The sequence below is a fragment of the Colossoma macropomum genome, unplaced genomic scaffold (genome assembly GCF_904425465.1).
Source record: "Colossoma macropomum unplaced genomic scaffold, Colossoma_macropomum, whole genome shotgun sequence".
NCBI lineage: Eukaryota > Metazoa > Chordata > Actinopteri > Characiformes > Serrasalmidae > Colossoma > Colossoma macropomum.
Window position 1 is genome coordinate 40767157 of NW_023494802.1, and position 12500 is coordinate 40779656.

At 40.3% G+C, this 12500-nt stretch overlaps 1 protein-coding gene across 1 annotated transcript in view; it reads right to left on the reverse strand.

Moving 5' to 3' along the window:
* The window catches only part of LOC118822936 (cadherin-24), a 107001-nt gene that overhangs the window by 69562 nt on the left and 24939 nt on the right, over window positions 1-12500 (reverse strand). Inside the window, 3 exon segments of the mRNA XM_036592262.1 lie at window positions 1124-1243; window positions 2605-2782; window positions 2784-2900. Coding sequence (XP_036448155.1) covers window positions 1124-1243; window positions 2605-2782; window positions 2784-2900 — 415 coding nt within the window.

The following is a 12500-nucleotide window of genomic DNA, read 5'->3' on the forward strand; positions in this document are numbered from 1 at the left end:
AGTCTCTATGAATATTTTGGGATGAGTTGGAGTGAGTCTCCATTTAACACCTTTGGCATGATTTGGAGTGAGTCTCCATTTAACACCTTTGGGATGATTTGGAGTGAGTCTCCATTTAATGCCTTTGGGATGAGTTGGAGTGAGTCTCCATTTGAACACCTTTGGGATGAGTTGGAGTGAGTCTCCATTTAACACCTTTGGGATAAGCTGGGATAATGAACTTCCATTAGCAGATGAAGCTCCTCCAGTGAACACCTTTGTGATGAAGTTTTACTGAACACTATTGGAATGAGTTGTGGTGATGAAGTTCCAATGAATACCTTAGGGTTGAGTTGAAGTGATGAAGCTGCGATTGAGCTGTGATAATGAACTTCCACTGAACACCCTGAGGAAGCTCTATCAGCAAAAACACCTTGGGATGAGTCAAAGTGATGAAGTTTTACTGAACACCGCTGGGATGTGTTGAAGTGATCAAGTTCCACTGAAGACCTTTGGGATGAGTTGGTTTGATGGAGCTCCTTTAAACACTATTGGGATTCGTCTGAATGATAATGATGGAGCTCTGCTCATCTTGGGGATGAGTTGGTGTAATGGAGCTCCATTGAACACGAGTTGGAGTGAGGAGCTCCAATGAACACCAATGAGGTGAGTGTGAATGACGGAACTCATTAAAAACCTTGGGGATGAGTTGGAGTGATGAACACCACTAAAGTGAGGTTAAAGGATGATGGAGCTCCCTGACCACCTTAGGGATTGGGTGGAGTGATGAAGATCCATTAAACTTGGGGGTAAATTGGTGAACATCTTTGTCATGATTGGCTGAATAAATGATTTCAGAAGAAACGTTGAAGGAGAAGATGTCTGGATACTTTTGGGCAAAAATAGATTTCTTCCTGAAAGATATCTTTTTTGCAGGTTATATCTTGGTGATATCTGATTGTATCACATTTTATCATATTGCAGTTTCATTAGATCAGTCTGAGGATTGGACTGGAACGAGTCAGATCAGATTTTATTGAAAACGTAATGACTTGGCTGAGAATGGATTATTATATTCTATAAGAGTGAATATAGAGGAGAATGGATGAAAGCTGATTAGAACAGTGTAGAGTAGCGCACTGACCTGACTGTGGGTCCACTGTAAAATACTGCTGGCCCTGGACCACCGAGTACACCAGTTTAGCACTGTTTCCATACGTCTCATCATCTGCATCTGTAGCAGTAACCTGAATAACAGACGTCCCTGAGAGAAAAGGAGACGGAGGAAGAGAGCGTTTAGTAAACGAAAGCCAGAAAAAGTGGGCGGGGAAGAGGGAGACTGAAATGAAGGCAGTACAAGGAAAAGACACAGCGAGGATATATATAGAGACAGAGTTAGGAGAAGAGAGTGGGAAGAGTGAGGAAGAAATGAAGGGGATTAAAGAGAAAGGCATAAAGAGAATGAGTGCGGAGAGTGGAGAGGAGAAAGAGAGAGAGCGTATGGAGGAGAAAGAGTGTGGAGTAGGCCTGGGCGAAAGGGTGATGCAGTCAGATACTGACAATGATTGACAAGTAAGCCAAAAAGGATGCTAATCTCCACTTGGGAAAAGAGAACGGATAGAGATCTACAGAGGACTCATTTCATTTTAAACAGCTTGCTAAAGCCTATAGCGCTGAATAATACGTACATGTAATATATTATTCTTTTTTACTGTTAAAACTATGGATTTTTATGAGGCACGAACATGTAGAGTAAATACTGTGTCTCTGCAGGGGTTTCCAAGAGTGCGACATAATGTGAGAATATTTCTCAGCTATGTTGTCCTGATGGTTCAATGGCTTGTGAAATTGTGAAAATATATTCCTTCATGGTTTCTCATGGACATCTTTAGTTAAGTCCAGAGCCCTCCACTATAATGATGGTAAACACCTTGATTTTTTTTTAATATGTAAAGGACGTGGTTGAGGCTTTGGAAGTCATTTACGGGTACATGTGTGGCAGATTGAAGATTCTCCAGCAGGGGGTGCTATTTGCTTTCATGTTCATCATCTAAAGAGAACAAAGTGTTTTCAGACAGTGGTTTTTTGAATTTTCAGACTTTTGAATCGAGAGGTTTAAGTAGTTTTCAAAAAAATGTTATTAAATTGATTTTCATTACAGCTTTTCATTAAATCAATTAATGTAATTAAAGCATTTAAGTTAAAAATAGCATAGAAAGTAGGTCAATGTTGCAATGTTGTATATATCACTGCTGCTGAAACAAAACCTCATATCTCCAAAATGGTAACTTTACAGGAGTGTGTAATAGATGCTGCAGTACCAATGCTGACCATCTCTGGTACGGTGGCGCTGTAGTGTGTACATATACATAAATATGGATAGATGAATAGATAGATAGATAGACAGACAGATATGTAATGTAAAATCATGTAATGTGAATCAAGAGGTTAAATAGTTTTCAAAAAAAATGTAGTTATTGAGTTGATTTTGTTTTAATTTAAGCTTTTCATTAAATCGATTAATGTAAATAAAGCATTTAAGTTACATATGCATACATGTACAGATAGATAGATATACAGACAGATAGATAGATAAATATATAATAGATATGTATGCTGCAGTACCGATGCTGGCCATCTCCGGTACGGTGGCGCTGTAGTGCGCATGAGGGAACACGGGTGGATTGTCGTTGATGTCCTGCACTCTGATGATGAACTGGGACGAAGCCTCCAGCGGCCGGCCCGTCTGCCTGTCTGTCGCCGTGGCGATCAGACGGTACTGATCCTTCTCCTCCCGGTCCAGCGGCTTTCGTCACATGGATGTTTCCCGTTTTCCCGTCAATCACAAACACGGACCCCGCCCCCTCTCCTTTCAGAACGTACTTGGTGCGGCCGTCTCCTCGGTCCATACTGGAGTGCAGCTGAGTGAGAGGAGACAGAATGAGATCAGCTGAAGGAGAGAAATGGAGACCTGCATTAAGACTCACTGCAGTGCAAATCACTGCAGACTAGCATTACTAGCATTTCATGTTGCAGATTTCTGAAGATCAAGCATTTCACACGTGAAGCTTCACTCTAATTTTAACTTTGGTGAACTTTGATGTCTCAGTTTGCATCGTCGATCGTTAGCATGACTGTTTTAGCTGCGCTGGGGCTTCGTATAGATGTTTTGTGTAGATCTTCCAGAGCAGCTACAAATTAGTACATAACAGAGAGTCAGCATGGTGCTCAGTCAGTCAGGATTTCTGTGCTTTTACTGTTAGCTAGCTGGTGAAATACTTCTTGCTATAATATTGCTAGTCACAGCTGAAATGCTAACCCTGCTGGAAAAAAAAGTCATAGAAAACATTGAAAGTTTCTGTTCCTGGTGATTCATTTTGTACCACTTCAACTTTATCCCAAATGTAGTCGAGCACTCAAGGCATGTTTGGTGTCTGAAGTTTGCTCCTTTAGTTTTGCACTGCAGCCAAAAGGCTAACGGGTTTATATCCAGTGCTTGAAAGTTTGTGAACCCTTTAGAATTTTCTATATTTCTGCATCAATTTGACCTCAAACTTCATCAGATTTTCACACAAGTCCTAATAGTAGATAAAGAGAACCAAATTAAACATATGAGACAAAAATATTAGACTTGGTCATTTATTTATTGAGGAAAATGATCCAGTATTTAATATCTATGAGTGGCAAAAGTATGTGAACTTTGGTTTCAGTATCTGGTGTGACCCGCTTGTGCAGCAATAACTGCAACTAAATGTTTCCAGTATTTGTTGATTAGTTCCGCAGATCAGCTTGGTGGAGTTTTAGCCCTGAGTACAAAACAGCTTCAGCTCTGTTATGTTGGTGGGTTTCCTCCCATGAACTGCTGCTTTAGGTCCTTCCACAACATTTCTATAGGATTAAGCCCAGGACTTTGACTTGGCCATTCCAAAACATTAACTTCATTCTTCTTTAACCATTCTTTGGTAGAACGACTTGTGTGTTTAGGGTCATTGTCTTGCTGAATGACTCACGTTCTCTTGAGTTTGAGCTCATAGACAGATGTCCTGACATTTTCCTTTAGAATTTCTTTGTTTATTGTTGAGCCAAAACAGGCCCAAACCATGATACTACCGCCACCATGTTTCACAGATGAGATGAGGTTTTTATGCTGGAATGCAGTGTTTTCTTTTCTCCAACCATGACGCTTCTCCATTAAACCAAAAATATCTATGTTGGTCTCCTCTGTCCACAAGACACTGTTCCAATAGCCTTAGTGGGGTCCAACCTCTTTAGAAATGGTTTTGTAACCTTTTCAGCCTGATAAGCATCAACAACGCTTCTTCCAAGGTCCTCAGAAATCTCCTTTGTTTGTGCTATGATACACTTCCACAGACATGTGTGGTGAGGGTCAGACTGTTCTAGATCCCTGTTCTTTAAAGAAAACAGGGTGGTCACTCACACCTGATTGTCATCCCACTGATTGAAAACACCTGACTCTAATTTCACCTTCAAATGACCTGTTAATCCTAAAGGTTCACAGACTTTTCCCACTCACAGATCTGTAATACTGGATCATTTTCCTCAGTAAATAAATGACCAAGTCTAATATTTTTGTCTGATTTGTTTAATTTGGTTCCCTTTATCTACTTTTAGGAATTGTGTGAAAATCTGAAGAAGTTTCAGGTCAAATATAAGCTGAAATATAGAAAATATAGAAAATTCTAAAACTTTCACACACTTTCAAGCACGACTGTACCTTATATTATAAGAAACTTAAGAAGCAACATGGCTAATCAGTTACATTCCTTTAAGAGTTTCTCGTACTGCTTGCATCATCGTCCATCATCATCATTCTCCAGCTCCAGCTTTTGTTCATGAAAGACACATCAGTTTTGATCCTGAACAGCGAGAGATCACCTCTGCATGACCTCTACATCACACCGCCATTCTTTCAAGAAGGAGTTTTGCATCATAGCTCAGCAGGAAAAAAAACCCTTAAATTCCTTTAGATCAATACAAACGGAGAGCAAAAGCCAAGCAAAGCGCCTGGCAGAACAGACAGCTTGATGGATAATACTGAGATATTGATTACAAATGCACAGCTCTGATAAGAAGCAGGCTTACGTACGGCAGCCTGAAGCAGAGTTTCTCAACAGGTTCCACATTTCAGGAGCTACAAGAGGACATTAAATATGAGCCAGTGTTGTAGTCAAAACACTCACCTTCAAGTCTAAGTCAAGCATAAAGCCCTGTGGCATCGGCTTTACCTGAAGAGGGATTATATGGGATTACAGTGACGAGATCAGTGACTTTAATCCAGTATGAATCTGCAGTGTGTGTAGTTTTACAGTCTGACGGTAATAATTGTGGAGCGATTTTAATCCAGTATGAATCTGCAGTGTGTGTAGTTTTACAGTCTGACGGTAATAATTGTGGAGCGATTTTAATCCAGTATGAATCTGCAGTGTGTGTAGTTTATACAGCCTATAATTTATTCTGTTACTCACTACAACTTTAATTATGCAATTACACTTAATATTATAGTAAAAATGACAGAAATAACTAGAACTCTGAGGGAAAAAGTTGCTTGTCGATTGAAAAACAGCTGGTCTGCTGTTGTTCTGACATGTATGATGGTTTTTCTCTAAGTTAAGTGTTTCTGTATGTTGTGCTGGGGGAGGATTTCTTGGACCCACATAAAAGGCTTCTTTCTGCACTGAAAACTCTTGGTCCAAGTCCAGAATGCCTCTGTTCTTACTATATAATCCACCATACAGGATGTGTGCATCCCCCAGATCAGTGGTCTGCAAGCACCACTTTCTTGCCCACAACATATGCTTGTCATGCTTATGAAATAAAAAAGTTAAAAGTTAATTATTAATTGCATGTTTTGTAATAGATCGACATTTTGTTACAATTTAAAATAAAAACAAATCACAAAACCTAAAACTTAACTCAATTTGCAATGACAAAGTAACATGCTCCTTTACGTAGTGTATTCTTTTTAGGCCGAACGCTGCAGGTTTAGTATTAACCACACAACAGTCACGTAGGTAGCTTAGCCATCTTTCAACAAAAATCAAACCACCTTGGGGCCACAGCATTTTATGTCCATTTTACCATCTTGTCTGTAAATATGTCTCAGTATGTGCTGATGTACTAGTATAGGCTAAAAATATAATATAAATGAAAATACAGACTTACTTTGCTCTGCTTTGAGCTTTAGCACAGCTATAGTCACTTTTCTTGCATCTCCGGCAGGAAACTTTTCCAAAAGTAGAACAGATTCTTGTAAAATGTCTGTCAATGTTCAACTTTTTACGAGGCTGAAGTCACTTCTCATTCGCCAGCTTCTTGTTAGAATTTTCCCGTTCCACCTTAAATGGTCCCTGAGGCACCAGAATGTAACTGCTGCACCATTTAAGCTGGAACGGGAAAATTTGAACAGGAAACTGACTTCAGCCTCGCGACTTTTAGTGTTTGATAGTTTCTCTTTGCAGATTAAACGTATCAAGAAACCAGCTGAATATTTATGAATGCAAATAAGTCCTTTCATCTCCAAATCATCAAATTTCATTTTAAATCTTTCTCTTTGCCTTTTCGTTAGCTACTAGCTCGGCAAGACAGGTGTCTGCGTGTCAATCTTCAGGGTTAAAGGGTGAATTAGCAGTTCTACATTAACTCCAGAGTTTAAGACCATTTATTGTTAAACTGTGTTGAACGATCAGCAGAGCTTTATTTTACTGTAAAGGAGGATTATTTTATTTTTACCTACAAATCTGATTCTGCTGTGGAGTCACAATAGGGCAGTAAAAGAGCCGCATGTGGCCCCAGAGCCGCATGTTGCCGACCCCTGGCCTAGCTAGTTATAGTAGCCTTAACTGATAGCTGATAGTGCTAAACAAAAGAAAGGCCAGCCCCAGTTTTACTTTCACACTGTATCAATGTAGGCTGATAAAAACTCTACATTCATCAACTATGTCTGAAAAACACTACAAACTAGTTTTTTTTTTAATTGAGTCAGTGTTGTTTGTCTGAATCTGAATTTCCTGCCCAAGTCTGACTCGACACAACCCAGGTTCATAATCTGAACCCAACATGAACTTCTTTCTGTCTTTAAGCTCTACAAACATTCAAAATGCAATGTTAGACAAAACTAAACACTTTCAGTGTTTCAGTCACACTTTTAAAGAAATTACGGTCACTATGACCAGTTGGCAGTGGTCAGACTGGTTGGTGTGGTGGTTTTGAATGTGTGTTGGGGGAGGATGGCTTGGAACAACATGAGAGGCTCCTTCTGGACTAAAAGCTATTGGGCTGAATCCAGTTCTATATAATACACAACACAGGATGGAAAACCCACCAGAACATGCATTAAACTAGTGACATTAAGTATTAAGGGGGTTTTGATTTTGATTAAGTATCAATGGGGGCTTACATTAGCGATGAATGCTGATAAAAAGGCTATGTTCAGTGACTGTATTTGAAATTACCCTGTAGACCAATACAAGCATTCAAAATTAGACGCGTTTACTAAATGATTTATTTAACACATTTTAAAGTAGCTCTTTCACTGAAATGTAAGTTCTACATGTAATACGGATATATTATAACCTCTCTGACCACTAGGCAGTGGTCATATTGATTTGTATGGTGGTTTTAAATGGCAGTTTTGTGTGTGTGAACACATGCTGGGATGGATTTCTTGGACCAACATTAGAAGCTCCTTCTGGACTAAAGACTGTTGGGTCAAATCCAAAAACTCTCTGTTCCTATATACTAATATACTGCAGTGAATTGGATGATAAACCTGGTCAGTACATGCCCTGGATTACTGATCAATTAGCATTAGCTACAAAGTCAGCCAAGATAGCTGAGCAATTTTAATTAGAGTCTAATCATGGAACCAAAACCAAGACTGAAGCTTCAGCATTAACTGGAAAACAGCTGCTGGATTAGTGTAGAGTTAGACACAGTAGCCTTAACTAGTAGCTGGTAGAGCTAAATAAAAGCAACCTGCTATTAGTCCAATCCAGACATAACAATCCAGGCTTTACAACACTGGCTGATAAAAACAAGTTCAACTATTATGTCTGAAAGTATCTGGCAAAGAACCCTTATATGACTCACAACTCAACTCAGAAACTGGTCAATTTTAACCTGAGGAGATAAAATATGAGCTAAAGCGATTAAATGAGGAGCGCCAACCTGAACACGCCGAATAGAGAAAGCTTTTGTTTCCAACCTTACGTGTTTTAGCCTGTATGTTGTTACTGCAGTGCTGGAAACTGTCTCAGCTGTCCTCCTGCTGCTCATAGCAGCATGAGATTCAATACCGCTTCAAATAATCAGACTTTCATTATGGAAAAAGCTTCAGTCTGAAGGCCACAATGAAGCACTACATGCCGTGAATTCTGTGTTTAAAGGAAAAAGAAAAAACAACTGGAAACTGTTAGCCAGCAGGTAGTTTGGCTAGCAAGAATGCTAGCTAGCACATTAGCTATTATGGCCGACGTGGTCTACCGCTTCGTGGCTGAGCTGTTGTTGCTCCTAGATGTTTCCATTTCACAATAATAGCACTTACAGTTGGCCGGGGCAGATCTAGCAGGACAGAAACTCCACAAACTGACTTGTGGCAGAGGCAGCATCCTGTGACAGTGCCATGTTTAAAGTCACTGAGCTCTTCAGTTCGACCCTCTACTGCCAGTGTTTATCTATTGAGACTGCAAGGCTATGAGCTTAATTGAGCTCAAGGCTGAAACAACTGAATTCAATAATTAGAAGGGATGTTTCAATAATTGGGACGGCATGGTGGTGCAGTGGGTAGCGCTGTTGCCTCACAGCAAGAAGGGCCCGGGTTCGACTCCCAGCCGGGCGACCAGGGTCCTTTCTGTGTGGAGTTTGTATGTCGACCCTGTGTCTGTGTGGGTTTCCTCCCACAGTCCAAAGACATGCAGTCAGGCCACTTGGACATGCTAAATTGCCCCTAGGTGTGAGTGTGTATGTCTGCCCTGGACTGGCGACCTGTCCATGGTGTATCCTGCCTAATGACTGGGAGCTGGGATAGGTTCCAGCACCCCACTGTGACCCAGAAGGATAAGTGGTTTAGATTGTGTGTGTGTAATTATACATATACATATATATCGCTGTTGTTGGAACAAAACCTCATATCTCCAAAATGGTAACTTTACAGGAAAAGGAAAAACCTACTTTACTTTTAATGGAAGTCAATGGAACCAGACTTCTTTCCATGTCATTTTGGGTCGTTTCTTTTGGTCCATTCATCATGAAATTTACACACAATGTAAAAAGCACAACAGCGATATGCGTAATACACACACAGTATATTTGTATTGTAATGAAGGCCTTGACTCACGGGGCCCTCGGCAGCTGCCTACCTTCGCCTAGAGCGAAAGTCCGCCCCTGGCCATCATCAATAAAGCATAAATTATGCTTTATGGTGAAAATCTGCCACCAAGGTAGTTACTAATCCGTCATAAGAGTCTGATGATGCTGTATTTAATAACGTGAGAGATTCATTTGCTCAGCAAACAGGCGAGTGAATGAGCGCTGGGTCCCTTCAGCAGCACTGATTACATTATGAGATGGTCAGATGAGTTAACTAGCAAAAATTAGTCGGCTATAATCGTTTATCAGGCTAATTTCTTTTTACTGTTGAATAAAGTCCCCTATACAGCGCTGTGGGGCGAGCTTTCCCATCATTACACTCATATCATCTGTGAGGGACTAAGTGAATAACGTCTGTATGAAACGTTAACACTGCTCACTGGAAGAAAGTGATGCGTTTAATTTACTTGACTCAAACAAAACATCTTGTCTTGAACGACTAAAATGTGTTGCATCAACGCAGTTCTGTCATTCAGCTTGCTTTGGGCAGTAGCTGTACTGATGTAATATTGTATTCATGTGGAAATGATGGACAGATTTAGAGATATACAGAGAAAACCAACACATCAGTTTATATGTCACTATAATGCAGTCGTACTATTTGTTGTCTTGCATTCTTAGAATTACTTGTCATTTTTTCTACACATCCACTGTTTCAGGAGTATTCGAACACATTCTGGGCTGTTTCTGAATACATTTAACACATCACTGCTGTTGGAACAAAACCTTGTATCTCCAAAATGGTAACTTTACAGGAGAAGGAAAAAACATACTTTACTTTTAACGTAAGTCAATGGAACCAGACGTCTTTCCAAGTCATTTTGGGCCCTTTCTTTTGGGTTATTCATCATGAAATTTACATACAATGTAAAAGGCATCAGGTACTTTCAAATTATGTCAAAAACTGAAAAATGTCAAAAATGGAGATTTTCTTCCGACAGCAGCGATCGTACATGTGCTGTATAAACTCAGAATTAGTCTACACATTTATGTGTTGATCCCTGAGAAATAAATGCATTTATTTTATTTTTTTTAATTTAATGAAACTTGCATGTGTTGTATAAAAAATGTCCAATGTTGGCTAGAAATATAAATTATTTCCCTTCAAAAAAGAAAACTAAAAAAAAGGACTGCTATTTTGAAGTTTCAGCCATTGACTCTCTCTTTATGGACGCCGGTGAGGATGGAGCACGTCTCGGTTTCATAGGTAAGTTCTTGACACTCTATGAACATTGGAGATATAATTTAAAAGAAAGTTCAAACAGACAGTACCCTAAGATGCTGTGTTAGTGTGTTCCTCAGGCTAGCTAGCTAAGCATTAACATTAGCCAGCTGTGTAACAGCTAAAAAGCACAGAATTCAGTTAACATAAACTCTTTGCCCATCACCCTCATATTCAGTGAAGCGTTTGCTGTTAAACCTGGCAAAATACTTATTTCGTGTTTTTTTACCTAGATAGCTAAGTTAGCTAAGTTAGCTAGCGCTAGTCTGGACAAAAATGGCGGCAAAACAGAGAGGCAGTGGCCGATACCTCAGAGGCTTCTTCTACCAAGGTAGCGCCAGGGCTGTATTTCAGTAAAGTTCAGGCAAAATACACCTATTCCAACCCAATTAATAACCCAATACAATTCAACTTTATGTAGTAGTTAATTCATTTAATTTATTAATTTACAATGATGGTTAAAGCTTTGTAGCTGCAGATATTTATAATAGATTAACTTTAGAATTAACATCCTAAACCGTTTAAGGTGTAACGGGAAAACTCGAACAAGAATCTGGCGAATAGGAAGCCGACTTTAGCTTTGTCCTTCTAGCTGTGGTTTTGGGAGTTATTTTATTTTTATGTGTATTAAGATTAGAAGAGATTCACTCATTGATGGATTTGCTGATGGGCTGATCGGTTTTTATCGACAGGTACAGACTGAATACTTTCCTGCTGGTCCAGACGGCTAATTATCATGATCAGTTATTAAAGTAATAAAAACTCCCGAGAGCAGATCCATACAGACTAGATTAATCTGTGTCTGAGGATTATAACTAAAAAGATTTGGTGAAAATCGGCTGAGTAATAAGGAAGTTGTGGCCGATTTAATCCTGAGACTCTTCGTCTCTCAATACAAGTGAATCTGTTCACAAGCGGATCTTGACCTCTCCAACATGGCGGACGCGCAGACGTAAAAGTCTCAGTAAAGCCTTACTTTCATCCAGTGCAGCTAAAAACGAGACTAAACTAAATCTCTACTGTAAAACCTCAACCTTCAACTCGGACTCACATGAACGGATCCGTGAGCCTCTCTGGTGATGACTGTGACCAGTTGGCAGTGGTCAGACTGGTTTGTAGGATGGTTCTGAATGTGTGTTGGGGGACGATTTCTTGGACCAACATGAGAAGCTCCTTCTGGACAGCAGTAAACTGGACGGTAAACCCATCAGCGCATGCCCTATATAATACACATTAAAGGGATCGGGGAGCCACGCTGGACTCATCCTGGACGTCCAGCGCGCAGGGAGCCAGGTGTGAGCCCATACGCTCATGAAGATGATTGGTCAAGCGGAGACGCTCGTTAGCTCAGCCAACCAATCAAATCTCAGGGGAACAGGCCGGACGCAGCAGTGTGAACGGACGGAGCCGCGCTGCTCAGATGACGGGTAGATTTCCCTTTGACTTAGGCTCACTCGCGCTCTCTCTCTCTCTCTCTCCCTCTCCCTCTCTACCTCTCTCTCTCTCTCTCTCCCTCTCCCTCTCTCTCTCTCTCTCTCCCTCTCCCTCTCTACCTCTCTCTATCTCTCTCTCCGGCTGTCTGTCCATCTGTATGTTTCTCTTCTCCTCTGCGCTCAGCTGTTTGCATATGACTGCATTTTCCTCCATCTGTTACCACCACACGCACACATTCTCTCTCTTTCTCTCTCTCTCTCTCCTTCTCTTCCTCTCTCTCTCTCCTTCCTGTCTGTGTCCATCTGCTCTTTCCTCTCCTCTTTTTCCGTTATCACTTTATTTTGTTGTCGTTTTTATTCGTCTATTATCCAGGCTTGTCTAATATGCTCTGATGATCGTAGTTCATTTCCCCTGCTGTGAAAGTAATGAGTTCATTTTCCTGCTTTTCTTTTCTTTTCTTTTCTTTTCTTTTCGATTC